This window comes from Juglans regia, chromosome 6 (assembly GCF_001411555.2).
Source record: "Juglans regia cultivar Chandler chromosome 6, Walnut 2.0, whole genome shotgun sequence".
Classification (NCBI taxonomy): domain Eukaryota; kingdom Viridiplantae; phylum Streptophyta; class Magnoliopsida; order Fagales; family Juglandaceae; genus Juglans; species Juglans regia.
This window is the reverse complement of record NC_049906.1, coordinates 29,106,811-29,123,977: the sequence shown is the minus strand read 5'-3', so window position 1 is coordinate 29,123,977 and position 17,167 is coordinate 29,106,811. Positions and strand designations below refer to the sequence as shown.

Sequence of the window (17,167 nt, the reverse complement as noted above, 5' to 3'; positions counted from 1 at the left end):
CATAGAAACCTCTGCCTTCAACTCAGCAAGCTGGTGTTGCATCTCTTTTAATGTACAGTACATACCGTTGGGAAGACCCAAACCATCCAAGTCGGACCCCTTCTGACTTGGAATATTTCCATGTACAATCTGTAGAGGTTGCAGACCCCTTTCACAGCTTCCCTTCTTGCCCCTATTAGCAAACTGATTCACCGAAGCAGGACCCATATTCAGAGCTTCTGCATATGATTGCCTCACCACTGTGGTTGCACTCGGGTCTTTTTGTTTCAGGCCCTTCTTGTTGTTCTCATGACTTGTAATGATTAGATAATGATCAAATGAAAAAGTTGAAAATTTGAAAATTTGAAATTAAAAAATATTTGTGTTTGAATGGTGTTTGGATGTTGAGATGAGATGAAATGGTTTGTGAAACCAAACCAGGCCTAAAAGTTCATTTTAATTTTGAGTTTTAGAACATGGCATCTATTTTGTTAAATAAAAAAGTGGGAGGCATGACTAATATTGCAAGACTGAGGCTGAACATCATTGGCTTACTTCCTATTGCTTAAGCTTTTGTAACTGCTGGTTTCTAGCACTGACTAGAATGGTTTTCCTGATTATTAGTGCATAGTGCAACATTAATAGACAACATAAAATGTTGGTTGGTGCATATAATGTTGTTGCTTCTCTACTTTGAAAAGAGACATCATCAATCTTTGAGGTTATTTATTACATTCCTATGTTGTTGTTGTTTTTCTTCTTCTTCTTTTTATTTTTTTTTATTTTTAAAATTTTAAAATGCTTTTATTTTTGTTATATTGGTGATGAAATATCATAGCACGTGTAAAATACATGCTTATATTTCCAATTTACCATCTTGAATTTAACTCATTTGAATTGGTTATATTTTCCCCATTTATAGGTAGTTGTGGTAGACCTGGAGTATAATCGTATCACCACATCAGAAGAGATTCCCACTATTCCAGAGCCAGAATTAAGCTCTTTGCGTGATGAGATCACAAAGTTGTTGTGCCCCAATGTTGTGGGGATAGATCAGATGAAGGGTGGCCCTTATAATACTTCTGAGCAATTATCTATACGTGGCAACAAACCTTGGGGAGAGGACCATGACCTTCAACTTAGGTGATGCTTTGATGCCACATGTTTATGATGTACTCTTGACTTCCTAGAGCCAATCGTTTCAGTTTTACTTCATGTAAACTAATATACTGTTTTTGGACCTTTGGTGATACTTTTGCATTCATATTGTTGCAAATTTATGAAATGTTTTATGCTTTTATCATAGAAGGAGGAGCTCTCTGCAATAAGAAAACAGTTCTTCTCTTTGATAAATGGGTTATTTTCTTTGTAGTAGTGGTTCAGAGTTTTTCATGCCTTTTATTCAGCAGATAAAAGTGCAATTTATAACAATCACCTCAGTAATTTACTTGAATCCTGTTTCTGTTCTATGCCTGCTCTAAATCTTAGCTTGATGGTTTATTCTTAAAGCCTGACTGAACGAGCTGTTTAGGAGAATGCGAAGTTTTTGCTCATATGCACGTATATTGTATAAGGTTAAACCATATGACTTGTATGAATGAAGATGCCTTGACATGTGAATGCAAGTTGTTTTATCATGTAAAGAACCGTATGTTTGATCAAATCCAACATAAAAATTCTGGTTTTACATTCCATGAATGTTCACCTGCAGGTTAATATTCCTAAAGTTCTTCGCTTCACTTCTAAGTGGCTACCGCAATTTCATTGTATGAAACCCTTATCTTGTATTTTGCAATGGATTTATTTTTTAAACTTGCATTCATTCATTTTTTTTTTTTCCCTGTTTGCTAAAATCTTCTTTGTCAGGAAAACACAGCAAATCATGTCTTCAACACTCAAGCATTTCTAAAGAAGCGCTCTCGGTCAACCAACCAACCGCCTGAACCTATGGTGATGTGATGCAATTCCACTCATCTTTTGCCATTTTTGTATATTATGGATGATTTTAAGAAATACTACTACCACTACTACAGCAGCTGTCTGCTGCTGCTGTTGCTACTACTGTTGTTGTTGTTGTTGTTGTCATTGTCGTCACCACCATCATTTCTTTAGAGTTTATGTATTATGAGTGGAACACTCTTTTTAATTCATCTTGTTTACATGAATAAAGTACCTATCTTCCTTCAAATGTATCCATTGAAAATTTAGTGTACTTGAACTGTAATTGTCTTTGTTTTTTCAGATAACACAATTTCTAGACTCTCATGGTTTCTTGGATTATCTGGAGAGAGGTTTGGGTTCTGGTGAAAATCAAAATAATCTCCTTGACAAGTTACAAGATGCAATTGGAAGGGGTCAAAATCCTATTTCTATACTTCCTTCATCTTTGGTAGAGCCTGAGATTATAACAATATCTGATCCTGATGTGGGACTATCAGGTATATTTGTTGTCCCCTTTTTATTTAGATTACCAATTGTATGAATGAATCATTTTATAAAGAGACAAGGGTATTTCCAATTTGGAGATGGTAATATTCATTTTCCAATTTTCTTTTTGGCTCTTCAGGATCAGGTGCCAAATATACTTATGACCGGTTTCCTTCAAATTTTAGAACAGAAGAGCAAGAAGAGAAGAGGAGACAGATTCTTGCAGCAGCAAGTGGAGCTTTTGAATACTCTGGAAAGCATATTCCAAGGTTTGTATTTGTAAAGGACAAGCTTAAAATGTTCTAGCTGTTTGATGTCATGTCTCTTAGTTCTCTTAGTTCTACCCTTAATTTGTCTTGATCTTCATCAGTTCTCCTTCCATGCTGGCGGTTAAGGATTCAAAAGCAGAAAGTCTCAGTCCAATGGAGAGGGCTGTAAGTTCTTTACACCATCCCCGGGATGCCCTAATTAGTTTTACGGTTGAACTTAACAAAGTTTCTGAACTGAATCCACTATTTCATTTGTATTTTACAGGCTGAAAGGGAGCGCATGGTTTTGGACATAAAAGTTAAGCTGCAGGTGAAACCTTTTTCATTTTATTTATTTTCCTTGCTTTTGTATTGGACTTTTTCCATCAATGAATTGCCTGCAACAAGTTAATTTCATGTTCGAATAGTTATTTAAATTTATTTTGTATATTGGTTGATAAACATGCAGCAGTTATTGGTTCATGTTTGGTATTTCATGTATTTTGAATCACATCGGGTCATATGCTTTTAATATCTAACTTATCGGATTTGTCATCTGCATTTCTTCTTCTTCTTCTTGAGGTGAATAGAATGGTAGAATCACACCTCATGTAATTTTTGAAGAAGTGCATATTACTGTGGGTGGGCGATTCTTGTTGTGATGGGATTTCTCTTACAGCATTTTTGCCAATTTTGCTTGTTCTTTTCATGCTAATGGTTTAAACCTGCTCAGCACTTGTTAAGTCATCTAGTTTAATTGGCTGTGAAACTTTTCTTGTTCTCTTCTATCTTCTATTTTCTGCATATGACTTCAATCCATTTCCCCTCGAGTTCCCTTTAACATTCTTCCTTACCATGGGTGATCCCTTCTGGTGATCTACACTGGAATCATCTATTAGTGGATTATATTTATTTGAATTAATTCCTGTGTTATCTATGTATTTCGGGTATAGATATATTTGTACAGCTGTATAGGATTTATATGATTTGTAAGTTGAATATTTAGATTAAGTAGATAAGTATGGGAAATATATCTTATCCAAGATTTGAATCCCTATAGGATAGGAAGTCAGATTTCGAATGGCTGATTTGGTGTAATCTATTTTTGACTACTTAATGAATGAGAAGGAATAGGAGGAGGTATTCAGTCAAAGAAAGAAATTTGTTATCGTCATCCCATTAGCTTTTCTTGGGTCTGTTATAGTTCTAACTAAAGATGGGCTACTTAAAACACTTATTAATAGAAACTAAGGTTTTCATATTATCATTAGAGGGGGGAAATTTCTTCCGTATTACTGAAAGAGGCAAGAAGGTTACGAAGGAGATCGTTTTCAGCCTTTCTAGCGCTCGTTGGCTAGCAAACACGGTGGAAGAATGCTACCTTTCAGAGGGAAGAAAGGATTTCTTCAAGACTTTTCGGGTTGGGTCTTTGACAATGGTTGCTCACCGGTATTCTAATGCCTTTGGATGCTACTTGGAAGTTACTGAATTTGGTGGTAATGGGCATCGAGGCCTGCTTGTGTTCCCGGCAAGGATGGAAGGATAGAGGTGGAAAAATTTGTCCATGGAGATGAAGCATGTTGTATCTTTCCTCTCCAAGGTTCTAATGGTGGTTCAGGGTGGTGGGAAGGGTAAAGAGATGGGTGGGCAAGCTAGGACATACGCCGAGGCTAGTGGTGGTGGTAGAGTAGGAAGTAGGGTGGTGGTACGGGACAGATTTTGGCTTCACAAAATGGAGAAAAGGACAAAAAGAAATGGTTATCAGGGGAGTGTCCTTTGGCAGGGAGGTTGGTCGAAACTCTGTACTTGATATAGTTGGAGGTGGTATGTCTAATGCCTGTGCATGGGAAAGTGAGGGGCAAAAGGTACTCTTTGGGATGAAGGAGGAGATGGTTGGCGTGAAGGAGGAGCTCTGTTGTTGGAAGAAGGTTGTCGAAGCACTTATAGGTAATGTGGACTGGGATTTAATTCCTAGGCTGGGCTTGGGCTTGGGCCTAGGCCATTCTGGGTCTGGGTCAAAGCTAAAATCAAGGTTGGATAAAGGTAAAGCTAAGATGGGCATAGGCTTGGGATGGACATGCCAAGCCCAACCCAAAATGAGCTGGCATCTCAAAAGGATTGGGCCTTCCTTTGAGAAGGGCTCCACATCCTCAACTGGGCCCATTGAGCTGCCGGCCCAACAATGGCAACAACCTAACGATAGCCTGCGAAGGACTCTCCCGTTGCCAGCAATGGTCCATCAACAGCGGCAACAACCCAACATCGATGGCTCATTGTTGGCAACTTCAGGGGCTATCTCAGGTAACCTTTGCACTGGAAATCTTGCGCCGGGAGTGAGCTTGCGACTTGAGGAGGCTACGCATCTGGATCGTGTCATCGGGAGGGCAATGTCCAATTGAGAGGCATAGAAGGGTGTGACGGACCTTTTTGGGTTGCCTCCCGCCATCACGGCTGTGAAAGCGACTTTATCGGCATCGGCGAATGTTGAGTTACCGCAAGATCTTGTAGAGGAGAGAATGGGTGAGTTGTTGGGAGGGTTGGAACATTGTGAGAAGCCATAGAACATGCGGGCGGCAACCTCTGGGCCGACAGAACTTTCCTCAGCTGCCCATAAACCGTTAAAGGTGTCGAAATCCTCTTTAGTTGCCAAAAAATCCCTATCTGTTGACCCTGACAATGCGGGAAGCCTGGGTAATTCAAGGGGAAGTTGCAATGGAAGGGGCTCTTGTAGTATGTGAGTCTAGAAGTGGAGTGGAGATGATGGTTGAAAGGGGGGAGGACGCAGTGAGGGGCAGATGCTCTGTTGAGGGGGCAAAACCTACTCCATTGAACTTGTTTCATCCGAGGGTGTTAGATTGGGTAATTCAAAAAGTCATGGAGATCAAACATTGTGTTGGGATTACATGCGAGGGTTTTGAAGATGAATTTTTGGCATTACTCATAGCTATTGAAGTTGGACATGCACAAGCCAAAACTGATCCCTCACTTATTTTGACAAAAAAAGAGAAAGAGCACTCAAGAGGCTTACATGGGCAATGAATGATGAGGGAGGGGAGTAGAAATCTAGCCAGGGGCATCTTAAGGGAAGGACAACGATGGTTCCAATATGAAGCCAAAAATTATATCATGGAACGTAAGGGGGCTGAACGAGCAGGCCAAACGGCTCCAAGTCAGGAACTTACTTCGACAATGGCAAGGTGATATTATTTGCTTACAGGAGACCAAGTTAGAATTAATTACAAGGCAAATAGTTCGAAGTTTGTGGAGAGGGCATCATGTTGGGTGGTCGTCTCTACCCTCTAAAGGAGCATTGGATGGTGTTCTTATCATGTTCGACAAAAGGGAGGTGGAAAGATTAGAGGAATGTGTGGGTGATTTCACTATGGCTTGCTCCTTTGTAAATATAGAAGATGGGTTCTGATGAGCATTTGCAGGAGTCTACGACACTAATATTGACGCGGAAGAAGATCAATGTGGGAAGAATTGGCGGACTTCTTAGTTGGTGGGAGTTACCAAGTTGTATAGGGGGTGATTTCAATGTATCTCGTTTTCTGAGTGAAAGGTCAGGTACATCCCACTTCACACTCACTATGAGGGAATTTCCTGACTTCATTTCAGAACAAGCGCTTATGGATATCCACTAACGGGAGGTACATATACTTGGTCTAACATTCGAGAACTCCCATCTTGGTCGAAAATTGATAGATTTTGCTAACTCCAGAATGGGAGTTACATTTTCCTGATGTAACTCAAAGACGACTACCTAGAGTGTGCTCTGATCATCTCCCTATCCTCTTGGATTGTGGAGGCATCCAAGGAGGCAGAAGGTATTTTAAATTCGAAAATATGTCTTAAATCTGACGGTTTTGTAGACAGGGTTAGGCAATGGTGGTCCTCTTATGAGTTCCAAGGCTCTCCAAGTTTCATATTGGCAAGAAAGTTAAAAGCGTTGAAACACGATTTGAAGCTATGGAATGAACAAGTGTTTGGCAATGTGCTACTATAGTGACACTCCCTTCTGGAGGAGTTACAGGGTTTGGAGGGTGAGGAGGAGGCAAGAACTCTCACTAAATCCAAAAAACTCGCAAGAGTCAGGTAGTCATAGATCTTGAACGAGTTTTATTGACGGAAGAGATCTCTTGGAGACAGAAATCAAGGGCATTATGGCTGAAAGAGGGAGACAAGTGCACGAAGTTCTTTCACAGGGTGGCTAATTCGCATCGGAGGAACAACGCTATAGATATATTGATGGTTAACGGAGTAGTTTCTTCGGATCAATCAGGTATCAAGGACCACATTGTACAATATTACGAACATCTCCTAGCCGAACAACAACCATGCAGACCGACAGTAGATGGGTGGACTTTCTCAGCACTAGATCAACAGTGTGTAGGGTGGCTTGAGAGGCCCTTTGAAGAAGAAGAAGTATGCAGAGTCGTTCGAGGCATGGCTAGTGATAAGGCCCCAACCCTGATGGTTTTATCATGGGTTTTTTTCCAAACCTGTTGGGAAGTGATCAAGCGTGACCTTATGCGGGTATTTCAAGAGTTCCATAATTATGCTAGTTTTGAAAAAAGTCTCAATGCCACATTTCTAGCACTCATCCCAAAAAAGGTGGAGTCAATGGATGTTCGAGACTATTGTCTCATTAGCCTTGTAATTGGGGTCTACAAGATTCTTTCTAATGTGCTAGCGAACTATTTGAGTACGGTGATGGAGAAGTTAATCTCGAAGCCACAAAACGCATTTGTCAAAGGCAAACAAATTCTAGATTCAGTTCTAATTGCAAATGAAGTGCTGGACAGACGAGTCAAATCTCATGAACCTGGATTAATTTACAAACTAGATATGGAAAAAGCCTATGATCATGTTAATTGGAAATTCTTGCTTTATTTACTTGCAAGATGTGGTTTTGGAGAGAAATGGCTGAAATGGGTATAGTTTTACATATCAACAGTCTGCTTTTCTATCTTGGTGAATGGTTCATCGGTGGGTTTCTTTGACTCCTCTTGTGGTTTGAGACAAAGAGATCTGCTCTCTCTCTTACTCTTCCTATTCTTCATGGAAGCTCTCAGTAAGATGATTGTAGGCCTTGTGGACGGTGGTTTTCTCTTTTGTTTCACAGTGGGGAATGGTAATTATGACTCTTTTAATATTTCTCACTTGTTTGCTGATGACACTCTCATATTCTGTGGAGCAAACCTCGGGCATATCCAATCTTTGAGGGCTCTACTTCTTTGTTTTGAAACTGTTTCTGGTTTGAAAGTTAATCTCTCAAAGTCTGAATTGGTACCCGTGGGGAATGTTCCCGAAGCGGCAACTCTAGCTTCTCTCTTGAGATGTAAGGTATCTTCTCTACCTCTTCAGTATCTTGGCTTACCCTTGGGTGTTTCCTTCAAATCAAAGTAGATTTGGAATGTTGTGATTGAAAAGGTGGAGCACAGGTTGGCTTTGTGAAAGAGGTTGTATTTATCAAAAGGTGGTAGGCTCAGGTTGATTAAAAGTACTCTCTCTAACCTCCCCACCTATTTTTTGTCTCTGTTCTTGCTCCCAGCAAAGATTGCCAACCGTATTGAGAAGTTACAACGTGATTTCTTGTCGAGTGGTTTGGGGGACGAGTTCAAGTTCCATCTGGTCAATTGGTCCATGGTGTGCACTCCATTTTTTGGGGGTGGATTGGGGATTTGTAACTTGATGAAATTCAACCTAGCGCTATTGGGTAAATGGTTGTGGCGGTACCAACAAGAAAGGGGTGCCCTGTGGAAGTTTGTCATAGTTGCGCAGGTTGGGAAAGCATGGGATGGTTGGTGCTCGAATGAGGTACGTGGCTCATATGGGGTGAGTTTGTGGAACATTAGGACGGGTTGGGAGACCTTCTAGAGACATACACGTTGTTTTTTTTTATAAGTAAACATGATATTAAAAAAAAATATATGTGTATGTCTCTAGAAGGTCTCCCTACCCATATTTGAGCTAGCACGAGTAAATGATGTAGTGATAGCAGATCTTTTGGCTTTTTGTAGTGGCTCTCCTCAATGGAATGTGGACTTCACTAGGGTAACCCAAGACTAGGAGTTTGAGGTTATCACAAACTTCTGTGCGGCACTATGTTCCGTACGTATGACCGAGGGTACTATGGACAGGATGTTTTAGAGCCCTTCCAAGAAAGGTGAATTCACGGTTAGATCATTTCACAAAGTTTTATCGAGCCCAGGCATGCCCAAATTCCCATGGAAGAGCATCTGGCTGACAATAGCTCATTCTTTTTTTGTTTGGACAACAACATTGGGCAAAATTCTCACCACAAATAACCAAATGAGACGTCAGTTAATGGTGTTGGACTGGTGTTGCATGTGTAAGAAAGATAGTGAATCAGTTGACCATCTGTTTCTACATTGCGAGGTGGCCAGGACCATGTGGGCTGATGTTTTTTTATAGGACTTGGATTATCATGGGTCATGCCTCGTAGATTGGTGGATTTTCTAGCATGCTAGAGAGGCCTCCGAGGAAATTCACAAGTTGCAGCAATCTGGAAAATGGTCCCCATATGTATGTGTTGGTGTATTTGGTGGGAGCGAAATGATAGATTCAAAAACCATAAGAGAACAATGAAGGAGCTGAAAGTTTTTTTCTTTAAAACATTGTTTTCTTGGGTGGGGGCCATTGTTTGTAATGGACTAAATGTCCATGACTTTCTACTTTCAGTTTTAAACTCTAGTTAGGTACTTCTCATGTATGCTCCCTGTGTACTTGGGCTTTGCCTATTATTATGAATAAATTTTCTTGATTACTGATAAAAAATATATATATATCTAACTTATCTGGTTACCCAGTTTCTGAATTTGACATTTTTTATAGGTAAAATTAAAATTTTATTAATGTAAAGAAGACGTAGCCCAAGTACACAGGATCTATACATATAAAACACCTAATAACAAGTAGGTACTCGATGGATACAAGTAAATTGTGAATAAGTTTCTGAATTTGGCATTTAAGGTTTGAACTGTTTATATGTGGGGTTTTTAGGTTACTGTTCTCTCTTCTAATCACATTGCTTGGTCTTATTTTTATTTTTTGATAAGTCACATTGCTTGGTCTTATTACTGTACATGAGATATTATATTTAAACTGTTGATTACATGTATAATAAATACATACAATTTTATGAGTTTTTTGAATCTTTATGCGTGGGCATAAAATTGTCGGCACCTCAACAGCTCGATCTTGGATTTGATAGAAACGTATTCTTTGATGATGGAAAATAAATGGGTCCAAGTATTTTTTTTTTTCAGTCTTTCGGAAGGGTTCCCAAAAACTGCTGAAAATACTTATGGCTATGATTGGTTGTCGCTGACCTTGACCCTTGTTGGCTGGATGGGTAATTGGTAAGAAGTGCTGAATCTTGTGTATAGAGTTTAACAGCTGATATGGAGGAAATGTGGGGTTGACTCTCAACCAACTTATAATGGATAAGTTGTGAGGTACATAGGAGATTAACCTCTTGTGATACCATCGAGTTGATCTTAAGCAGGTGTGTGCTTTATGGGCTTGTGTGTGTAATCTAATTGAAACCAATTGTGGATGAGTATAACAAAAAATTTACTAATCACAATGCCAATGCTTGTAGAATTTAAGAGAAATGCTTGGTGGTTCCTTCTTAGTTAAGTTGAGAAAATGTAGTTTGGTTGATTTTGATGCTGTTCTGATTTTGAAACTGTTATAGTAGCCTTGTTGTCAATCTCCTTTGAACTTCTATTTCAAGTATTGTGGTTTTGTTCTTAAATAGGGATTGTGGCTGCGTCTTCTGAAATTGGGGGCAACTGATGATCCCCTTTCATCTTTTGAATATGGCACAATTCTGGGTATGCTCCATTTGAGTTGAAGATTTTCATTAACATTTTAGATGAACTCTTTACAACTGTCACTCACTAATTCAAAACCTTCTCTAATGGTTAAAAAGCTCCCACAACAATAAGTATTTTTTGGCCTTTTGCAGCTCTGATTGAATCTGATGCAGAGGGAATTGGTGGTAGTGGGTTTGTTGAATGTATAAGTGAGCATATACACTCAGTATGTAGCTCTAGCAGACTTTTATGCTTATTATTATTGTTTTTTATTTCTGTACGTTTCCTGCTTCTATTTTGTGGCATTAAGCTGATTTTGCACTGGATTTATGCTCTCAGGGGTGGCACTGTCAACTGACTCAGGAACAGTTTATTGCAGTGAAAGAATTAGTATGTATATTCTAAGTCAAAGTTTCCTAAAAATTGATTTGAGTATTGTAGTAAACATAATTGTTAAATTTGTTTTAATTTAGAAAGCTCCTGTTGCATTGGTTTTACTGCATGATTTTTAGTGGTTTCATCATTTAATTTTTTCCATTAGTTTTATGACATATTTATTCTTAGTTATCAATATGTCGATGTTTCAGAATAAATAAAATTGCCTTTTTTTAAAGTTAATTTGTTTGAATAAATTCATTTAAAGTAATTTGCTCTTTCTATATAAATTATGGCTTACAAAAAGAAATTAATTTCCAGAAGCTGACCAAAGATGCGTTTGCATTGCTTTGATCTTTGGCATGTTTTTCTTTTCTTCTAGACCTCTAGTTGCTTTAGTGCACTTTATATGGAATTTGTATATTTGCAATTGCAATTACTCTCTCTCTAAATACAATTGACTTGTTTATTCAGCTCAAAACGGCAATCAATCGCGCAACATCTCGGAATGATTTAATTACAATTAGAGATGCGCTTGAAGTCTCTGCTGAAATGCATAAGAAAGATGCTAATAATGTTTCAGACCACATCCAACGCCATCTTATATCTCTCTCAATCTGGGAGGAGTTGCGGTATGTGTTGCAGATCATAATTTTACAAGATTTTTATATCATATTTCACCTCCTTTCCACAAGTAGGAGTTACGGCATGTGCAATTGATTTCTCTAAATAATTACATTTTACCCTTTACTTTATTTTCAATATTACATCTGGAAATGGGTGTGAAAATAGCTTCATTTGTTATTAGATGCTTTCTGCTCTTATTTAAACATCATGGTCACTCTTAGTTGTGGTAACTCAGATGTACATGCTCAGGAGCTTTTGTTAAATGAACTGAACACATTATTCTGTGCTTTGTAGGATTATGAGTCAAATTTCGTAGTCTTGTTTTATCTGTATTTTAGAAGCAGGAAAATAATAATCATAACTGAATGAAAACAAAAACTGCAGTGTCATGTATCCAATTAAAAAGAAAAAAATCATAGTGCATGATAGTACCTCAAAATTTGAACCTTTAGACATTATGAGTGGGAAGTGCATGATAGTACCTCAAAATTATATGGGCTGGGCCCGATGATTCATTTTTTAAATTCTGAAAATCAAAGTGAGATATTTGGGAGGTTCTGGACACCAGAAAGACAATTGATGCAAAGCAATAAAGAAAGTTCGATGGTGAAAGCCTGAATGCCATATATAAAAAATAAACAAGATATATGTGATTTGTTTTAAGTTGGTGATTGTATCTTGTTGCTGATGAAGCATTTTTGTCATGTTAGTGTCATTATCTTAACTGCTTTTTACTATTGATAAATCTTAAATATGTTAAACAGAAACGATTTAGTATGCTTTAGCTATAGTCCTTTTCTTTGAATCCATTTGCTTTTTGTCCTTTTCGTCCTTTGTAAGGGGTTAAGATTGTGCTTTGCAAATAACTATAAGAAATTCTAGCAGATACAATCCCCAGTTAAGGATTTGTCCTGTGTTTGATTACATGATGGTGGAATTCTTTGTTTTTATTTAAGTAGCTCGCTGTCTTCTTCTAACTGTTCATTCTTTTTTAGTTGTTGATACTCTGAGTATTAAGGCCATGTTTGGTTTGCTTGATTTTGAGAAACATTTACAGTAGATTTGAGAAATATTTAAGATCATTGTTTATTGGGTTTTGTGAAAGGAGAGAAATTTGAATAATTTTTTTACAAATATGTTTTGTATTGCCATTTGTGAAAGTGGATGGCAGAGTTGAAAAGTTGTTTGAATACAATTTTTTAAGAGTAGTTTTTGTTTTGATTTTTATGTTTGGGTAATGATTGGATGAGAAGTTGAAAAGTTGGAATGTTGCATTTTTTTTATTTTAGATTTAAAGATGTTTGGTTTGATTTGGAAAAATCTGTCTGAAAAATTTTGAGAAATTTTGAAAAACTAGAGAAACCACAAATGACCTAAATTTCTGTCAGATTTCAGACTATTTCACTCTCAGATATTCTTAGACTATTTCACTACTATTCACTGACCATTTCACTACTCTTCACAAACTACTTCACTATTATTCACAGATATTCTGAGATGTTCTTAGTATACCTTAATTAGATTCCATATAGTCAGGTATTAGGAAAGGCTGTGGGGGCAATGTATTGTTTATAGAAGTACTCTTGTTTACTTCTTCCTCAATTGGGCTGTTAAACTTGTCTAGGAAAACAAGAGAGTGTTCAGTTCTGTTTGCCACCCAATATTTATTCCTCTAATTTGCAAGATTTGGGATTCTTTTATCGTTAGGATTCTTCATTGTTCTAAAAAAAGTTGAATCAGTTTCACTCGCATAAAATGGATGTTATTTTCTTTAAGTCTAATGAGTTGTGAAATAATTTAGATTTGGAATTTTCACACATTATTTATGATCTTCACAGATTCTGGGAAGGATACTTCGACTATCTAATGGAGCGCTCTTCAAGCAAGTGAGACTTTTGTCATTTTTTTGTTTTGGTTTTCTATTGTTTTATTGTTTTTACAATTAGGTATACTCTTCTGAAGTTGTCTTAGTCTCTTTCTTTATTTGGGGTATACATTTTATTAAAAATATATTTCTTTTGCAATTGTTTGCATCAGTGCACAATTATGCCATGCATCTGTTTCCTAGCTGCACATCCAATTGAACCCACATTTGGGCGGGGTTTCATTAAATAGAAGCAAGTAAATATGACTCAACTAAATGTTATCAGCTGTAGTTGCTGGAGGTTTTTCTCTGGCTTTTTAGTGGAAGCAGGTAAATTTGGTTTGCTTAACTTTATTGAGTGGGTAGGTGAAGAGTTCAAATTTTACCTAGTAAATTAGCATAATTTACCTAGTAAACAAGAGGTTAAAATTTATTTTTAGAGGCGGTTTGGGAGTTCGAAACTTGCTTTTGTTCAGCATGCCCTTCTTGGGAAATGGTTCTGATGGTACTAAAATGAAAGGAAGACCTTGTGGAAAGCCGTGGTGGATTCTAACTTTGGCCATACTTGGGGAATGTGGTGCTCTAATGAGGTACATGAGCGATATGGGGTGAGGTTATTGAAGAATATTAGGTAGGTGTCTACTCTAAGACTACTCGTCATGATGTAGGATAGAAATGAGAATAGAAATAGAAGTTGAATCATAGCAAATAGAGAAGAAAGAACCAGAAGGAGAAGAGAAGAAGAACCAGAAAGAGAAGAGAAGAAGCCGAAAGCAATAGAAATGGAGATTGGAAGGAGGCGGCTGCGCAAGCACACAATTCTTAATTCTTCAACAACTACCCTTCAGTATTTCATTACAAGTATTTAAATAGGAAAATAACAAAACCCAAGTAAACCTTAAAAAGGTTATGGGCTAAAGCCCAAGCTCAAGCCCATTAAAATAAAGAAAACATAAGTAAAATAACCAAAATAACAGTAATAAAAAGATGTCCTCATCACTTGGGCTCATGTTTTTCAATAAATTCTTCGACTTCTTGTCAAAAAAGAAATAATAACTCAATATTTTTGTTATTTTATTTTATTTCAGTTCGGTAAATTACGCATCTCTGGTCACTGCACAGCTGATTGCGGTGGCATCACACATGGTATGTGTGGTCTTTTTTTATTTACATATTTTTTCCATTTGACCACTTTTCCCTTCCCTGACCACATTTTAAGTTACACATTTTTTCATTCTTTTGAGCTCGATTCTGTTTTATTTCTTCATGAAGGTTGGGTTGGGACTTCCTGATAATGATGCGTGGTATATGCTTGAAACAATAGCAGATAAAAACAGTGTTGGATACAAGCAGTTTGTAAGTGAACTTTCTCTTTTCCCCTTTTGGACTGCTTGATTATTTTCAGCTTTTACGTTTCTGATTCATGGTGGCGTATTGATCCCCTTTTTCCTCAGCTTATCTATATATGTGATGAGGTATTTCGTGGTTACTAGATATTGTTATTATAATGACACAAGGAAAACCCAACCATATTCGAACTTATAATCCAAAGGAACTTATAAGGTTATTATTTAAGTTCCTTAAAATCATTATAAAACCCATTTTCATCTAGTAAGGAACGTGTAGGTAACCGCAAGATTTAAAGCTTGAAAGCTTTAATGTGCAGGGAAATTGAAAGCTTTAAAAAAAGATTTAAAGTTTTGGAACGTGCAGTCTTTTGGAGATATAAGCAACCGCAAGAAGTCACTATTGGAGGAGCTTCATGAGGTAGAGAAGGCACAGGAGGGAAGGGCCCTCTCTTTAGAGGAACTTGGTTGGAGGACAGAACTAGTTTCAGAATTAGAGAGGGCTACCCTATCAGAGGAGATCTCTTGGCGGCAAAAATCTCGAGCCTTGTGGTTGAAAGAAGGTGAGCGTAGCACGAAGTTTTTTCATAGTGGAAAATTCCCATATGCTAACTAATGCCATTGAGGTGATGAATATTGACGGATTTGTTTGCACGGAGGTCCCTGTGATCCAAGAACATGTTGGTTATTTTGACCAGTTGCTTATCGAGCCAGTGGGGTGGAGGCCGAAGATTGATGGGCTAGCATTTGAGCCTATTGAGCAGCAAAATGTCACTTGGTTGGAGAGGCCGTTTGAGGAGGCTGAGGTTCATGAATTGGTGAGAAAGATTGTCAAAGAAAAAGCACCGGGCTAGATGGATTTTCAATTGGTTTTTTCCAATCTTGCTGGGAAGTGGTGAAGGAGGATTTAATAAAGCTATCTCATGAATTTTTTTAGGATGGGAAATTTGAGAAAAGTCTCAACATCACTTTTATTGCACTTATTCCCAAGAAGGCTAGGGCATCGAAGGTTAAGGATTATCGGTCCATTAGCCTTATGAATGGATTGTATAAGATCATTTCCAAGGTGCTTGCAAATCATCTGGGATGAATTTTGGGGCGGATCATTAGAAAATCCCAAAATGCATTTGTTAGGGGAAGACAAATTTTGGACTCAGTAATCATTGCCAATGAATGCCTAGATAGTAGGCTAAAATGGGGCAATTTGGGTCTCTTGATTAGGTGGTGCATATCAATGGCTTAGTTCTCAATTTTGGTGAATGACAGCCCAGTTGGTTTTTTTAACAACTCCTGAGGTCTACGACATTGTCCCCACTCCTCTTTGTCATATTCATGGAGGCATGTAGTGTAATGATTTCAACGATGGTTAACAGTGGGTTCTTGGCTGGTTTTTCGATTGGTGACATATATCAGGTACTCTTCACATTTCTCATTTGTTGCTAGCAGACGACACCCTAATTTTTTGTGAGGCAAATCTAAACCAGATTCAGGCACGAAGGGCACTTTTACTTTGCTTTAAGGTTGTGTCCGGGTTGAAAGTGAATTTATCCAAGCCGGAGTTGGTTCTAGTTGGTAACGTTCGTAACATCCAGTTGTTGGCTAACACTCTTGGTTGTAAGGTTTCCTCTCTCCCTATGAATTATCTGGGCCTTCCTTTGAGATGCAGTAATGGAAAGGATTGAACGAAGATTAGCAAATTGGAAGAAATTGTATTTGTCGAAAGGTGGTAGGATTACTCTAATCAAAAACACTTTCCAATCTACCTACTTATTTCTTAATTCTCGTTTTCCAATTCCAGCGAGTGTGGTGGCACGTATTGAGAAATTGCATCGTGATTTCCTTTAGGGTGGACTTGGGGATGAATTTAAATTTCATTTGATCAAGTGAGACAAGATATGCTCCACAATCTCTTCCGGTGGCTTGGGAATTAGAAATCTGAGGTTGTTCAACCAGGCTTTACTTGGGAAATGGTTCTAGTGTTACAATACAGAACACGAAACTTTATGGAAATTGGTGATTGATTATAAATCTGGAGGTTTGTTGTTTGGGGGAGAATGGTGCATGGGGTTTATGGTGTGGGAGTATGGAAGTGCATCAGACAAGGGTGGGGAGTGTTTGCTCCTCATACCAAAATTGTGATGGGAGATGGTTCAAGTACTAAAGTCTGGCACGACATATGGTGTGGCAATAGCGCTCTCAATGACTCATTCCCTATAGTGTGCATACTTGCACGTGAGAAGGAAGCTTTAGTGGTAGACCTCATGGAGATGGATGGTGATTTATTCCAGTAGAATGTGAGCTTCACTAGGGTGGCTCAAGATTGGGAAGTCAGTAATTTTGTAGATTTCTTCCGGCTCTTATCCTCCATGTGACTGAGCATCCAAGGAGCTGATACTTTTTGGTAGATACCTGCCAGAAAAGGTATATTTTTAGTTCGTTCTTTATGTAAGGCCCTCA

The 17,167-nt window shown here is 38.1% G+C and overlaps 1 protein-coding gene across 2 annotated transcripts in view; it reads left to right on the top strand.

Moving 5' to 3' along the window:
- The window catches only part of LOC108997149 (DENN domain and WD repeat-containing protein SCD1-like), a 43,070-nt gene that overhangs the window by 8,435 nt on the left and 17,468 nt on the right, over positions 1-17,167 (top strand). For both annotated transcript variants that reach the window (XM_035691018.1, XM_018973307.2), the window contains exons 8-21: positions 902-1,122; positions 1,691-1,745; positions 1,846-1,929; positions 2,222-2,417; positions 2,546-2,675; positions 2,777-2,840; positions 2,941-2,985; positions 10,441-10,516; positions 10,651-10,724; positions 10,838-10,888; positions 11,348-11,505; positions 13,339-13,386; positions 14,453-14,510; positions 14,637-14,720. In XM_035691018.1, coding sequence (XP_035546911.1) covers positions 902-1,122; positions 1,691-1,745; positions 1,846-1,929; positions 2,222-2,417; positions 2,546-2,675; positions 2,777-2,840; positions 2,941-2,985; positions 10,441-10,516; positions 10,651-10,724; positions 10,838-10,888; positions 11,348-11,505; positions 13,339-13,386; positions 14,453-14,510; positions 14,637-14,720 — 1,344 coding nt within the window. The remainder of the gene's footprint in view (positions 1-901; positions 1,123-1,690; positions 1,746-1,845; positions 1,930-2,221; positions 2,418-2,545; positions 2,676-2,776; positions 2,841-2,940; positions 2,986-10,440; positions 10,517-10,650; positions 10,725-10,837; positions 10,889-11,347; positions 11,506-13,338; positions 13,387-14,452; positions 14,511-14,636; positions 14,721-17,167) is intronic.